The following is a 16,243-nucleotide window of genomic DNA, read 5'->3' on the forward strand; positions in this document are numbered from 1 at the left end:
AATCCATAGGACAAAACAGGTCCCCCATTAACCTCTGCTCCTAGCCAAGCTAGGTCCTTTGCAAACCATAGCCCTGAAGCCCTGATGGAATATCCTAGAATCCTAGGCAATACTCTACCTCCAAGGCAAACACAGCATCCGCGGGAAAGTCTCAGACTTATGCGCCGGTGGCGGGGCACTATAGGGCACTCTGGTCACACAGAGGCCACAAGACGCTGAAGGCTCCACTGGCCAAAGCAGCACCCTGAGGGTGTGACGCGCCACTGCCTTCTTTCGCTCCTAGCGCCCCCAGCGGTACCCAGAGCTGCCGCATCGGTCTCGTGATGGACCTGGTCACGCCCCGGCACGCCCCCGCCTGTGCCCATTGGCCAAGTCGGGCTCTGGAGGCGGGGCATTTACCCGGCCTCTGCCTGGCCGGGAAACCCCGGGAGGCTGAGGCGGTGGCGGCGGCGGCTGCAGAGCTATGGTTGGTGACGCGCGGCCTTCAAGGGTTCGCGCTGGCGGCCGCCGGGGCGCGGTAGGATCCCGGACGAGCTCCCGCGCGCTGCGGCCAGCGCTCCCGCCTCTCTCCTGCCTCTTCGTGTTGTTCCTAGCGGCGCCCTGCGCTTGGGCGGCGGGATACAAGGTGAGCGCGGCCCGCTAGCGGAAATGTACAAGAACCGTAGTGAAGCCTCCAGTAGGGTCCGGAGGTGTGGGTGGGTCTGTTTTGTGGGTGCCCAGTGAATGGTTGCTAATATGACAGTGTGATGTGGTTCATGCTTTACGTTACTGAGAAGACTGGCTGTGTTAGTCTGAGAATGGGGCTGTCTGTGTCTGTCTCTTGCTTCTGCGGGTTGTCTTACCTGGATTTTGCAAGCATTTACATGAGCAGGCTGTAAGTGTGGTGGGGACTGGTTGAGAGTTGGGAGTCAGGTGCCTGAAGTTCTAACCTGGCTTCTCCACTTGCTGGCAGTGTGACCTTGGCCAAGTCACTTCACCTCTCTGATCCTCCGTGTTCTCATCTGAAAACTGGAGATAATGTTGCCCTCAGGTCCCAGGGTGGCTGCTTGGTATTAGCAACTACTTAATAAACATTAGCTACTACTAGTATTTCCCCAGGGCATGAACGAGAGGTGCTCTGAGAAGTTCTATCAATTGGGAAGTGCATCTATGACACAACTCTGTGTGTCCTTCTTGGGGGAGCCCATCCCCACCTAAGTCACTTGCTTCTAGATCAAGACTTACCATATATCCTCCCAACCCCCCACTGCAGCGTGCCTCTTAACCTTGGGGTTACTGACAGAGTGAGTGTGTGTTTGGGGTCCCTGTGCAGACATGCCCGAAGGTGAAGCCAGACATGCTGAATGTACACCTGGTGCCTCACACACATGATGATGTGGGTTGGCTCAAGACGGTGGACCAGTACTTCTATGGCAGTGAGTAGAGGAGGGTGGGGAGTGACCCCTGGGACTCCCGTGGTCCCTCAGAGCCCCTCAAATTCCTTTTCAGGCCTGGACAGTCAGGGTGGGGGCAACACCCAGCTTGGGCTTCTGTGTCTAAGAATGTTTCCCTTGGCTTGCTGGTTCCTGATTGCCTGACCCCTGTGCCCACAGTCTACAATAACATCCAGCCGGCGGGTGTACAGTACATCCTAGACTCTGTCATCTCTTCCTTGCTGGCGGATCCTACCCGCCGCTTCATCTATGTGGAAATCGCCTTCTTCTCCCGTTGGTGGCACCAGCAGACAAATGAAACACAGAAAGTCGTGCGGGATCTGGTGCGCCAGGGTGAGCCTCCCCTCAGGAAGTGAAAAGAGGAAGCCCAGCCCAGCTTCTATCTCTAGCACCCTGGCTTCTGAGATTTTATCATGCCATGTGCAGCCTCTATGTGGCTGCACCTGCCTGGAATTTCCCTTTTTTGGAGAACTCCTAAACATCCTGTAAGGTCCCACCTCCAGTGAATCCTCTAGAAAGCCCGCTGTGCAAGGGGGCCGTCTGTTCCATAGCTCTCTCACACTGGCCCGAGAGTGACCCCTGACCCCTCTTCTCCTCTCAGGCCCGGTCGTTTAGGCAGGTCTTCTCGTCCCTGGCATCAGCAACCCTGGCCCCACTCCTGGCCCTGACAACTGACTCGAACTTTGGCCCTTCCGGCACAGGACGCCTAGAGTTTGCCAACGGTGGCTGGGTGATGAACGATGAGGCGGCCACCCACTATGGAGCCATCATCGACCAGATGACACTTGGGCTGCGCTTCCTGGAGGAGACGTTCGGCAGCGACGGGCGCCCCCGTGTGGCCTGGCACATCGACCCATTCGGCCACTCTCGGGAGCAAGCCTCACTGTTCGCGCAGGTTTTCAGATCTCTTGGGCCCGCCCCTTCATTCTTTCTGACTCCTCCTCCGTCATCCAAGCCCCGCCCTTTTCTGCAAGTTCACCTGAGCCTGGCCCTACCCCGGGCCCTCTCGCCGCTTAAGACCCTGCCTCTTGGGTGACCTGTGAATCCCATTCTTTTTTTGCTCTGGCCTTGGCTCTGCTCTGTCCTAGCCTAGGTTGACCCTCATCACCTATCCCCATACGCCCCGGCCTCCCTTGTCCAGCTGTTTCTTCCCCCTCCCCTGATTCCACCCAGTTTGCTCTGATCCTGGCTCTTGGCCAAGCTGGGTGGCTGGGGAGGGCCTGAGGTTTTTCAGCAGGCTTCATTACCTGTGCCATGACCATGCCCCTTCCCTTGCTAGTCTGTGGAAAGGGGAAGGCCTCCTAGAGCTGGGGAACGTGGAGGTGGGTTGTAGCGTTGGACTTGCTCCCTCCCGGTGCTCCCGCGGGGCTTCTCACCTTCCCCAACCTTTGAAATGAACCGGAGGGCGTCCCTGGTCTTTGATTTGGTCTTTCTTCCTGTGCTTGAGAGGTTGGTGGTTGGTGATGAGAAGACTGGTCCCTTATTCATCCTGCCCTCTCTTGTTCTCCCATCCCACTCTTCACCCTGCCCCATCTCCAGATGGGTTTTGACGGCTTCTTCTTTGGACGCCTGGATTATCAAGACAAGAGGGTGCGGAAAGAGGCACTGCAGATGGAGCAGGTGTGGCGGGCCAGCGCCAGCCTGAAGCCTCCCACCGCCGACCTCTTCACCAGTAAGGCGGTAGAGTAGAAAGAGGGCTGCCCCCGTGCTCAGAAGGGCCCAGGGCTTGGTTTATAGTCTGCTATCATTGTCTTGAAGTTCTTAGTAGTTTATGAACCTGGGCCCACAATTTGCAGTTTGCACTGGGCCCGGCAAATTCTGAAATCCATCCCCGGTGAGATCGGGCAGGTCTAGGGGCCATGACCACCTCCTGAGCCTCATGTGGTTCGCAGGTGTGCTCCCCAACATGTACAACCCGCCGGAAGGTCTGTGCTGGGACATGCTGTGTGCCGACAAGCCCTTTGTGGAGGACATGCGCAGCCCGGAGTACAACGTGAAGGAGCTGGTCGATTACTTTTTGAAGTTGGCCACTGACCAGGTAACCGGGTATCCAGAACCTATGCCTCTAGTGCACATGCACCGGGCCCTTCCGTCAGCCCAGACAATCCCTCACCTTCGTTGGAGGAAGGTAAAATTCCGTTCACCATCACCATACCCTGCTCCTGGATTTGTGTGCATTTCTGATTAGAAAGGTGGACCCCTTCACCAGAGCACATCCCCACCATGTTTGCTGGACAGCATTGCACAGAACCTCAGTACCCACGTCTGGGTGGTAGGCCCAAGAGAATTCCTTAACTGCTGTGGCTCTCTTTCTGTGTGTCCCTCCGCTCCCACGTGACACACTTCCACCCCTACCCCCATGCCTCTGTGCACTCACATTCTTTTTCTTTTTTAAAAAATAATTTTATTCATTTATTTTTGGCTGTACTGGGTCTTCGTTGCTGTGTGGGCATTTTTCTAGTTTCGGTAAGTGGGGGCTGCTCTCTGTGATACTTGGGCTTCTCATTAGGGTGGCTTCTCTTGTTGTGGAGCATGGGCTGTAAGGCTCTTGGGCTTCAGCAGTTGCAGCTCCCAGGCTCTAGAGCACAGGCTCAATAGTTGCGGAGCATGGGCTTAGTTGCTCTGAGGCATGTGGGGTCTTCCCAGATCAGGGATCGAACCCATGTCTCCTGCATTGGCAGGCAGAGTTTTTACCACTGAGCCACCAGGGAAGCCCTGTGCACTCACATTCTTGACCACATATATACCAAGACGCAGCTGTCCACAGGGGTGGCCCAGGACACCCTGGCCTGAGGATACCCCCATCTTGCCTGCAGGGTAAGGTCTACCGCAGCAAACACACGGTGATGACCATGGGCTCAGACTTCCAGTATGAGAACGCCAACTCGTGGTTCAAAAATCTTGACAAGCTCATCCACTTCGTCAATGCCCAGGTGAGTGTGCCTGCCCCGTGTATTTGTATCCCAGGGCCTTGGGTCACATACATTATCTATAGGTGCTATGTTAGTTTTCTATAATAAGCTACCACACACCTCGTGGCTTAAAACAACAGCAATCATATTATCTTACAATTCTGTAGGTCACACGTCTGACTTGGGTCTCCCTGGGCTAAAATCAAGATGTCAGCAGAACTATGTTCTTCTGGAAGCTCTAGGGGAAAGTATCCTTGCCTCATCCAGCTTCTAGAGGCCATCCACATTCCTTGGTTCATGGCATCCTCCTCCGTCTTCAAAGCCAGCAGCATAGCAGCTGTCTGACCCTGCCTCTGTTATCATTATCTCTTTTTTTCTCACTCTCACTTCTTTATCCTCCCTCTCCCAGTTTAAGATAACTTTGTGATTACATTGGGCCCACTAGATAATTCAGGATAATGTCTTAAAGTCAGCTGATTAACAGCCTTAATTTTGCAGTTTTAATTCCCTTTTACCATGTAAGCTAACAGTCACAGGTTCTGGGGAGCAAGACATGGACATCTTTGAGTGACCATTATTCTGCCTACCAAGGAGGTGTTGTCGTGGCCCCTGTAAATGGCCTGTGGCAGTGTGGGCAGGCAGTTCCTCTCCCATTAGCACAGAACCTCATCTCCCCTCTCCCATCACTTCCATCCCCAGTATTGTCTACTGGCACCATCTTTAATGTCCTCACTTTACACCACCCGCTGCACTGCTGTTTCATCAAAACCAGTTCTCAGCTATGTCACCAAAGGCCTTCCAGATGACATTTCCCAGTCCTCCCCAAGCCCCTGATCCCTGAGGAGCTTTCAACATCTTGACCACTTCCTCCTGCAAATACCTATGTTCCTGGGCTACCAGGAGTTCATACTGTCATACTTGGTTTTTCTCCTGCTTACTCGCTCACACACTTCCTTTTACTGGAGATGAATTTCCTTTGTTCAAAGTCTGGCTTTGCCACTTACTGACTCTGTGACCTTGAGGAATGCTTTTCAGCACTCAGTGCCTCAATTTTCTTATCTAGGAAATGGGCACAGTGGTGGGTCCCACCTGATAGGGCTATTTTCTTTTTTAAAATTTTTATTGGAGTAGAGTTGATTTACAGTGTTGTGTTAATTTCAGGTGTACAGCAAAGTTAATCAGTTTTACATATATCCACATTTTAAAATTTTTTTGTTTTTGAGGCAAGGAATACAACTTTATTCAGAAAGCCGTCTGACTGAGAAGATGGCAGACTAATGTCTCAAAGTAACCTTCTTGTCGCAGTCTGGATGCCAGGTTCTTTTATAGAGTCAGAGAGAGAAGCAGTAAGGAACTAAAGTCAAAGGCAGAATAGAGAGGGAGTAGCAGTATATCCACTCTGTTTTAGATTCTTTTCCCATATGGGTCATTACAGAGTATTCAGTAGAGTTCCCTGTGCTATACAGTAGGTCCTTATTAGCTATCTATTTTACATATAGTAGTTATAATAAGGCTATTGATGAAAGTTTAATGAGCTTGCATAGACCAGTAGAACAATGGCAGGTAAATAATAAGTGTTAGGATTGTTTATTTTTATTACTTGGGGCTGAAAAACTTTTGTTTCTTCTTTAAGACACCAGTTGCAAAGTCTTTTTCTCCAGGAAGCCTTCACTAGGCCCTAGCTGGAGAGCTTGCTTTTTCCTCTGGGCTCACAGGAGTGCCCACAAATATCTGTGATGTTACATCTAGACTGAATGTAGTCAACTGACCAGTCTTTTTCCTCTGCACTTGGCTATGAATTCCATGAGAGCAGGGCTGGCCGCTGGTTATAGATTGTGTCCACAATCTTGAGCATATTAAGGGATTGTTTGTTGAGTGAACATTGTGTGTAAATGTGTACATGAGTGTTTGCTCAGCGATGTATTAATAGAAATGTGTTTGCATATAAAGTCATGAAGTCCTATGCATTTCCGTCATTCACTCAAATGTTTATTTTTTAAGGTGAAGTATAGTTGATTTACAGGGCTTCCCAGGTGGCAGGCTAGTGGTAAAGAAGCCACCTGCCAATGCAGGAGATGTAAGAGACACGAGTACTGTGCCTGGGTTGGGAAGATCCCTTGGAGGAGGGCATGGCAACCCACTCTAGTATTCTTGCTTGGAGAATCCCATGGACAGAGGAGCCTGGTGGGCTACAGTCCATAGGATCAGAAAGAGCTGGACATGACTGAAGTGACTTAGCAAGCACATAGCTGATTTACAGTATTAATATTGTGTTAGCTTCAACTATACAGCAAAATGATTCAGTTATATCTATATATTATTTCAGATTATTTTCTATTATAGGTTATTATAAGACACTAAATACAGTAAATCCTTGTTGCTATCTATTGTATGTATAGTTTGTATCTGTTAATCCCATACTCCTAATTTATCCCTTCTCCCCTTCGTTTCCTGTTAGGTAAACATAAATTTGTTTTCTATACCTGTGAGGCTGTTTTCTATTTAGATTCCCTTGTATTATTTTTTAGAGTCCACATATAAGTGATATCATATGGTATCTGTCTTTCTCTGACTTACCTGACTAAGTATAATGTTCTCTAGGTCATTCACCTACTGGGTACAAGGCACTGGGGACACAACTTGAGCAGAACAAACATCCTTTAACTCACGGAGGTCACCTTGTTCCTCTACCTCCCTCACTTGAAAGTGAGCCTTCATTCATTGTAACAGTTGTGTCATTTGGCAATAACCTTACAGTGCTGAGAAATTATTATTCCTGCCCTAGAATGTTATATTTCATTTCTCCCTGCAAGTTTTAAGTAATAAAATTGGAATTATTGAAAGTTTAGTAAAATCTCAGGTTTATTCTTGCATCCCTGAATTTCTTTCCAGGCCAGGCTGGTAATATTAGCTTCGGCCAACGTTCATTTTCACTTAGCCGTTGGTTTGTACTCAAACTGTGTATTTAAAAAACAACAACAACAACAACAACAACAACAACAAAACTGTGTATTTAAAAAAAGAAACTTTGAACCAACCGGGTGCATGAATGTGTGTCTGTTTGTGTGCATGTGCACACCTGTGGGCCCGCCCGGGAAGGGCTCCCTAGGGTTCACACAGGCACACCTCCCCTCAGCAACAGGCCAACGGGAGCCGCGTCAATGTTCTCTACTCCACTCCGGCCTGTTACCTCTGGGAGCTGAACAAGGCCAACCTCAGCTGGTATTTGGGGGGACTGGGGAGCCTCGGGGGGTTGGCATGCCCAGTGGGTCGTGGCCCTGCCCTCAATGTCTCTGCCGCTGCAGGTCAGTGAAAAAGGATGACTTCTTCCCCTACGCTGATGGCCCCCACATGTTCTGGACCGGTTACTTTTCCAGCCGGCCTGCCCTCAAACGCTACGAGCGCCTCAGCTACAATTTCCTGCAGGTAGGTGGACGCCAGGCTCCAGTGGCTGGCCCAGGGGTCCTGACAGGCCTGGTGCCCCAACATACCACCTGCTCCACAGGTGTGCAAGCAGCTGGAGGCGCTGGCGGGTCCGGCAGCCAACGTGGGACCCTATGGCTCCGGGGACAGTGCACCCCTCAGTAGGTGTCCGGTGGGCGAGGAGACAGCGGGGTGGGACTGAAGCTGGACTCCAGACTTCTGCTGACCCTTACTTAAAGCCTTTAAGAACCCAGCCTGCCCGCACAAGACTTTTCGCGTGTCCTTGGGGTCTGGGCCGAGAGTCCTGCGGAGACCTCACTCAGGCTCACCATCTGCCTACAGATGAGGCGATGGCGGTGCTCCAGCACCACGATGCAGTCAGTGGTACCTCCCGGCAGCACGTGGCTGACGACTACGCCCGCCAGCTTTCAGAAGGCTGGAGGCCTTGCGAGGTGCGGGGATGGAGCCTGGGGGAGGCGGAGACAGGAAGGGACTGGGCCTGGAAATGGCGCGCCGGACCTAGGAAGGGGCGTGGTCGAAAAGCGACAGAGTGGCCGCCAGAACGGCTCGTGGGGCGGGGCTTGTGGAAGGAGGGACGGAGAGAGGCAGGGGCGGGGCTGAGGGCGGGATCGCGAGGAGACCGGCTGGGGCGTCCGGAGTGGACCTTTTGCTTTACGCGCCTCCCCAGGTTCTCATGAGCAATGCGCTGGCGCATCTCAGCGGCTCCAAGGAGGACTTCGCCTTTTGTCGCAAGCTCAACATCAGCATTTGTCCGCTCACCCAGACAGCAGAGAGAGTGAGCCGCCCTGGAGCGGGAGAGGCGGGGCCGGGGGCAGGTCCCGTGGGTGGTGGGTGGAAAGAGAACCAGAGAAACCTCTGCGCCGGGTGAAAAGGAGGCGGGGCTGATGGGCTCAGCTGGTTACTGAACACTCTGGGGCAAGATATTTGAGGGCTCAGTGAAGCTGGGGCAGGACGGGGACCAATCCACCACATGGAGGCTTGACTCACCCAGGGACCTTGCTGCACACGTGGGTGGGTTTGCAGAAGGCCTGTTGTGACCCGTGTCTGCTCTAACCGTTCCACCCCAGTTCCAGGTGATCGTTTATAACCCACTGGGGCGGAAAGTGGACTGGATGGTGCGGCTGCCTGTCAGCAAACACGTTTACCACGTGAGGGACCCCGGTGGCAAAACCGTGCCCAGCGATGTGAGCCCATTTCCACAAATATTCCTCCCTATATAGCACACTTGATGAATACCTACCCCCTTGGAAACCTCCCGCCATGGGCATTTCTCCTTTATCCCCATGGACTTTCCCCTTAAGATTATCTCCCTCCACAGATGTCTTCTCCCATGGACCCCTCCCTTTCTTGGATGTCTCCTCCTCCATGAGTATCATCTGCCCATTACTGTCTCTTCTTCTAAATACTTTTCCCCTCTGCCTCTTTAAATCATACCCCCTTGGAAACATTCCCACCCCTCGCCTATGAATATCTCCCCCTTGTTGATATCTTCCTGTGAAAAAATTTCCTGTTTATGAATATTCTCCTCATCCTGAAGACCTCTTCCTCCTAAACCACTTCCTCCCCCCAGAATCTGTTTTTCTTTCCCTCCCCTGTCTCAAGAGTCTCTTCCCACACTTACTCCCTCACTTCTCCCACCTCCTACAGTAGGTCCACCCTCCTAGTAGATTTCCCACCTTCTGAATCTTGGAATCTTTTTCTCTTTTTTTGGCCATGCAGCTGGCAAGATCTTAGTTCCCCCACCGGGGATCAAACTCGTGTCCCCTGCAGTGGATGTGGAGTCTAACCACTGGACTGCCAGGGAATTCCCTCTTTGCAGTCTTTAACTCAGCATTTCTGATACTCCCAGCCCCCTGCCCAACACCTAGATTTCTTTTCCCCATTTGGCAGGTGGCGACTCCTTGCCCTCCTCAAGTTTGACCGCTTTCTGTTTGTGTGGTGTGGCTTCGTGCGTGTCCTCCCAGCTTCTTGACTTGGTTTCCTTCCTCCCTTACCTGAGGTGGTGACGATTCCCAGCTCAGACAGTCAGGAGCTGCTTTTCTCAGCCTTAGTGCCTGCCCTGGGCTTCAGCATCTACTCGGTATCCCAGATGCCTAACCAAAGCCCCCAGAAGTCCTGGTCCCGTGTCTTGGTCATCCAGAATGAGGTGAGACCCTATTCAGACCCCCTTCCATTTCTGGGTGACAGTTTTGAGATGTGGCAGTAAGCCACATGGACTGTGGGTCAGCGGGTCCGAGGTTTATGGTCTAGTGCCATCAGTCCTCCACTGTATGTTCTCAGTGTCCTCTCTTGGGGCTCTTATGAGGACCCTTGGGTGACACTTGATAGAAATGTCAGAGCTGATGGAGGTAGGGGTTTGCAAATTCATTGAGGCATGTCAGAGATAAGGAGGAGGTAGCCGTGTGGCCTTTTGGGGTAAGAGAGATCCAGGCAGGCAGGGAGCACCCTCACGTGGAAGGGTGTTGGCTGTTCAGAGAACACTCATTGTAACTGAAGCCAGGTGTTGGGGGTGGGGGGGAGGTGGCAAGTCAGATCGTGTGGGCCTTAAGGGCCAGCAGAGGGGAGGACTCTTACTGTGAAGGAATCACAGGAGAAACGGTTGCATTAAGGCTGTTGTGGGTCCTAGCATTAGCCTTTGTGGGTTCCTCCTTCCATAGAAAAATGCTAAAAACTATATTTCATGATAGTATGGATATTAATATGGATAGTAACCATGCAGACTTCGACCTGATGTATTCATTATTACTTCATTCACGTTTTCTTCTGATCCTAAAAGAAATTGAGGTTTATGCATTTCCATGGGCCCTAAAAATCTTGGGTCCTGGCCTTGTGGTTCCTCTTTCAGTTGCACAAGCAGCCTGGGTCCCAAGCAGTTGGGCTGTGATCTCACTTCTGCTCTTACAGGTGCCTTTTGGCAGCTGTGGGGGAAAAAGACTGGGGAATGAGCATGGAAGGCAGGAGATGGGGAAGGAAAGGCCATGGAGGTGGGGAGAAGTGGTCAGATTGAGGATAAGGTAGAAAATGGAGCTGTCAGAATTTGCTAACAATGATGCAGAATAAGAGAGAGAGAGGAGGGAAGGGTGGGTGGATCTTATTTTCCCCACCAGGGATTGAACACTCTCCCTCTACCATGCAAGCTGGGAGTCTAAATCACCCGTCTGCCAGGGAATTCCCACTTTGCAGTCTTTTAATTCAGCATTTCAGACACTCAGTCCTTCCTGCCCAACATCAGTGTTTGCTCCTGAGCCCTGGGAAGAGCCATTGGCTGAAGTGATGGTCATTAATGTCTGCCCACCCTTTTCTGCGCAGTACCTCCGGGCTAGGTTTGACCCTGACACAGGGCTCTTGATGGAGTTGGAGAATCTGGAGCAGAATCTCGTGCTGCCTGTTCGCCAAGCCTTCTACTGGTGAGGGAGGACCACCCGGTCAGGGAGGGGGTGTGAGCAGAGCTGAGGTCCCTTGTCTGACTCTCACCTGCCCTGGCCCCAGGTACAATGCCAGTACAGGTAACAACCTAAGCTCCCAGGCCTCCGGTGCCTACATCTTCAGACCCAACCAGAAGAACCCACTGTTCGTGAGCCGCTGGGCTCAGACCCACGTTGTGAAGGTCAGGGGGTCAAGAGTGGGTTCTTGGGGACAGGGTATGTGGGGTGGGGTGCATGTGGAGGGTGATGTGCCTTGTGAGGAGTGGTGGGGAGGATTTACATCTCCAGTAGATAAGAAGGCTAAGACCAGAGGGGAATACTTGAGGATTTTCACACAGGGTTGATAGTCATGGCTGGTTATATGACAGTTACGCCATGGAGGCCCATAGAAAAGGCATTTCACATCTGTTGTGGGGATCAAGATTGTATTTAGCTTTTGAAATTGGGGGTAGGCTGTTCCCATTTGGCCCATGAATGCGGAGAGTCAGGTGTAACTGCCTGAAAATTTCATCAGGGATCTGTGATAGGAAGGGCTTTTATCTAGGGTGATTTGAGGATTCACACTTGGATAGGGTTTGGGTGATTCTCACTTAGAATGGATATCTGAGGGTGCATCTAGTTGGAATCAGGGGCTCATTCTTACAGGTTTCCTGAGGCCTCTCACTGATGTTTCTTCTTAGGGAGGGAGTGGGGCAGGTAATGGCAAGTCTCACATGAGTGAATACCTGCATACCCGGGTCACTGTGTTAGGATACAGTTTTGCCTGTTGTAACAGAGTTACTCAAATAACCATGCCTAAAACAAGATGGAAGTTTCTTTTCATCTATTAGAAAGTCTAGGCAGGTGGGATGATCCAATAGTCATCTAGGTCCCTTCTATCTTATTTTTTGTTATTTTGGCTGAGCTATACATGGCATGTGGGATTTTATTGGGCTATTAGTTCCCCAACCAGAGGTTGAACCTGTGCTACCCCCTGCAGTAGAAGTGCAGAGTCTTAACCTCTGAACTGCCAGCAAAGTCCTCCTTTTTAACTTATTGCTCTGCCTTCTGTACATTCACTTTCCACTTCATGGCCCAAGATGGCTGCTCAAGCTCCAGCCATCACATTTACATTTGAACCAGTGGAAGAGAGGAAGGGGCAAGGAACTTTGTTCATAACACTTTGATCACTTTCCAGTAGGCAAACATGGTCACACAGCTACAGCAAGCCTCAGGGAAGACTGAAAAATACAGTCTATTCCAGGAAGCCATGTGCAAAGCTAGAATCCTATTCTAAGGAGGGGAGATAGGGTAATGGTGGGGCTTCCCAAGTGGCACTAGTGGTAAAGAACCCGCCTGCCAATGCAGGAAATAGAAGACATGTGGGGTCGATCCCTGGGTTGGGAAGATCTCCTGGAGGAGGGCACGGCTACCCACTCCAGTATTCTTGCCTAGAGAATCCCATGGACAGAGGCGCCTAGCGGGCTATAGTCCATAGGATTGCAAAGAGTTTATACACAACTGAAACGACTTAGCACACGTGCACGGGCAGCAAGAATGTATGCCAAACTAAAAAAAACTGACATGGCAATGACTGAGGTGTAAAGTGTGGGCATCATACCTAGGCAGGTAAGGAAGGTGGGTCGGGCTCCAAAGCTATTAGTGGGGTTGACCCTGATGTAGGCCTTTGTGATCTTCGCAGCCGGGGTGGACATTTGCAGGGCTCACCTCTCCTCAGGTGCACGCTTACACCTGCCCCTACTCCCATGTGCCCACAGGCATCCTTGGTGCAGGAAGTACACCAGAACTTCTCAGCCTGGTGTTCCCAGGTGGTTCGCCTGTATCCCCGACAGCGGCACCTGGAGCTGGAGTGGACAGTGGGGCCAATACCTGTGGGGTGAGCAGGGCTGGGGGCTGGGGAAAGGGCAAAGTGAGGTTAAAGTGAAGCTCACCACCTTGCCATCTCATTGGGTATAGAGACGGCTGGGGGAAGGAGGTCATCAGTCGCTTTGACACTCCACTGGCGACAGGCGGACTCTTCTACACTGACAGCAATGGCCGGGAGATCCTGGAGAGGAGGTGGAGAGACTGGGGCACCGAGGGGTGGTCTGTGGTGTGCTGGGGCCCAGGGCGGTGAGGGGGCATCTGCTGATCCTAATGACTGTGGGAGGGAGAGGATGAAGGAGGAGTAGGTGAGTGGGGGGAGGGGAGCCAGACTCCAGGCCTGATCAAATCCCACCCCACCCCAGGCGGGATTATAGACCTACCTGGAAGCTGAACCAGACGGAACCCGTGGCTGGAAATTACTATCCAGTCAACAGCCGCATTTACATCACGGTACCCATCCCCCATCCTGCTCCCCACCTCTTCCTGACACCCCTTTACAGAGTGGAGTTCACCTGTTCTTGACATCTCCCAACTGTCCTCAGCAGTCTCCACTGTCCCTGTGGGGCCTGCCTGGGATCTGGGGCTGGCCAGCAGTGCAGCCCCTCACTCCCCCCTTTACCCCCCAGGATGGGAACATGCAGCTGACTGTGCTGACTGACCGATCCCAGGGGGGCAGTAGCCTGAGAGATGGTTCCTTGGAACTCATGGTTAGTGGCCTGAGCCCCCATCTAAGTCAGGGTTCTTCCACCAGTTCCCTTCCTGCCCTCTACAGGACCTCGAAGCCAGTTTCTTTTGCTCGGTGCATCCCTCTATTTATGGTCCCCGCTAAGCTGAGCCCTCCATTCCTCTGTGAGACACTCACTCCGTGCTTTTATCCAATCCCTACCCAAGCCTCCCCTCCAGGCCCTGATTTACCCTATGCACGCCCCCATTAGGTCCTTACCACCCTCTGCCCTAGCCCGTTGTTAGGTCGGATCCCCACGTTTACTGGGGATCTCCTACGTCCCCTTCGTCCTCATCCGTTCCCCCAATATTCTTTTTTTTCCCCTCGAAATCCCCACATACTTTCACCCAACTTCCGGCCCAGAACTTGGCTACAGGAACCCTCACTTTCTCCTGGCCGCTCTCCCCGCAGGTGCACCGAAGGCTGCTGAGAGACGATGCACGCGGAGTTGGGGAGCCGCTGAACAAGGAGGGGTCGGGGCTCTGGGTGCGAGGACGTCACCTCGTGCTGTTGGATAAGACGGGGATTGCGGCCGCCAGGCACCGGTTACAGGCGGAGATGGAGGTCCTGGCCCCGCAGGTGGTGCTGGCTCGAGGTGGCGGCGCGCGGTATCGCCTCGAGGTAGCCCCACGCACGCAGGTGAGGAGCCGCGGGGCCGGCAGAAAGTGGACCCTAAGGAAGCCTGCGGAGGGAGGGGCGGGGTTGAGGGCGGGTTTTCCTAGGTTTAACTGAGACCCAGCTCGCCTGTTCCTACCCTTCCTGGGGAGGACGTAAGCGAACGTTCGCATAGCTGGGCGCGGTCACCCCAGCAGTCTCGGCCCAACCCTCTCGCCCACTTACCTTCTCCAACAACGTCTCTCTCCCGGCTTCATCCCAGTCCTAACTCTGTCTGGGAAGGGAACCGTTCTGCCGCTAACCTGGCACCGTCCGGTCCCCTCATTGGCTCAGTCTTCCCCGGCTGAGCCCCGCCTCCTGAGCGCGGCCAAGGCCCGCCCCTCCGCGCTGAATCTCCGCCTTCTGAAGCCTCTCAGCCCCGCCCCTCCCGGCTCAGCCCCGCCCCTCCCGGCTCAGCCCCGCCCCGCGCTTTCCCTCAGTTCTCAGGGCTCCGCCGCGAGCTGCCACCCTCCATACATCTGCTCACATTGGCCCACTGGGGCCCGGAGACGCTCCTGCTGCGCTTAGAGCACCAGTTCGCCGTAGGGGAGGACTCGGGCCGCAACATGAGCTCCCCGGTGACCCTGGACTTGACGGTGAGGACAGAGGTGGAAGGATAGTGGGGAGAGGAGGGAGGGGAAACCCCGCTTTGTCCCAACTCGTCCGGGCCCCTTCACTGCCCCCAGAACTTGTTCTCCGCCTTCACCATCACCCACCTGCGGGAGACCACGCTGGCGGCCAACCAGCTCCTGGCCTACGCCTCCAGGCTCCAGTGGACAACGGACACAGGTAGGAGCCTGCCCGGAGCGGGGGGCAGTGTGGGAGGTGCGGGAATGTTGACCAGGTCCAGGTATAGAGCTTGGAGGGTCTGAGTCAGTCGGTGTTCAGAGTTAGGTTAGGGGTTTAAGCGAGTGATGTGGCTTGACGGTCCTTGGGAGTGGGACTTGTGAGTGTAAGGACAATGGCCAGACCCTGGGGAGAGATTTGAACATCTGGGGGTGGTATCTAGGCTCTGGGAAACAGTTGAAGGGTCTGGGAGTGAGGGCCTGGGGAAAGAATTATGGCGGTATGTCTGTGTTCAGGGGAGGGCGCACAGAGAATGTTCAGGCGGAGGAAGTCTGCATTCCTCACTTCTCCCCTCCACCTCCCCAGGCCCCACACCCCATCCTCCTCCTTCCCGTCTGGTCTCCGCCACCATCACGCTGCATCCCATGGAAATTCGTACCTTCTTGGCTTCGGTCCGATGGGAGGAGGACGGCTAGACACACTGGATACAAGATACCCTGCTCCCAGCCTGAGTTCTCTCTGCTCCGGGGGCGGGGCCAACTCTCCCCCTCCTCTTGCTGTTGCTACCACCAATGAAAGCCTTTAAAATGTCACTACCAAAAAAAAAAAAAAAAAAGTCACTACCAAGACTCAAGCCAAGGTGTGACTGAGTGTGGGTTTCCTATTTTTTTTTTTAGAGAAATGGAAGTTATGACCCAGAAAGGTCAACAAGGGCTTCCCAGGTGGCACAGTGGTAAGAATCTGTCTGCCAATGCAGGAGACATGGGTTCGATCCTGGGTCGGGAAGATCCCTGGAGTAGGAAATGGCAACCTGTTCTAGTAGTCTTGTCTGGAAAATTCCATGGACAGAGCATCCCGGCTGGGTACAGTCCATGGGGTCACAAAGAGTTGGACATGACCAAGTGACTGAACACAAAAACACAAGGTCAGCAAATCCCAGATGACCCTTGACCCGAGTCCTTTCAGGAAGGCCACTTGCTGGCCTGAGTCCTCAGACCA

At 53.0% G+C, this 16,243-nt stretch overlaps 1 protein-coding gene across 1 annotated transcript; it reads left to right on the forward strand.

The window, feature by feature from the left end:
- The first annotated feature begins 412 nt into the window (after window positions 1–412).
- Window positions 413–15,871, forward strand: MAN2B1 (mannosidase alpha class 2B member 1). The gene is made up of 24 exons (XM_065917686.1): window positions 413–625; window positions 1,313–1,415; window positions 1,593–1,766; window positions 2,135–2,328; window positions 2,973–3,105; window positions 3,326–3,471; window positions 4,250–4,366; window positions 7,482–7,567; window positions 7,651–7,771; window positions 7,851–7,929; window positions 8,111–8,220; window positions 8,457–8,564; window positions 8,857–8,973; window positions 9,789–9,935; window positions 11,099–11,196; window positions 11,279–11,396; window positions 12,972–13,090; window positions 13,171–13,272; window positions 13,443–13,530; window positions 13,707–13,787; window positions 14,216–14,443; window positions 14,899–15,054; window positions 15,145–15,247; window positions 15,611–15,871. The coding sequence occupies exons 1-24, from the start codon at window positions 464–466 to the stop codon at window positions 15,718–15,720; spliced, it is 3,000 nt and encodes a 999-aa protein (XP_065773758.1). The 5' UTR covers window positions 413–463; the 3' UTR covers window positions 15,721–15,871.
- The last annotated feature ends 372 nt before the right edge of the window (window positions 15,872–16,243 follow it).

The sequence above is a fragment of the Muntiacus reevesi genome, chromosome 1, assembly GCF_963930625.1.
Source record: "Muntiacus reevesi chromosome 1, mMunRee1.1, whole genome shotgun sequence".
Lineage (NCBI taxonomy): Eukaryota > Metazoa > Chordata > Mammalia > Artiodactyla > Cervidae > Muntiacus > Muntiacus reevesi.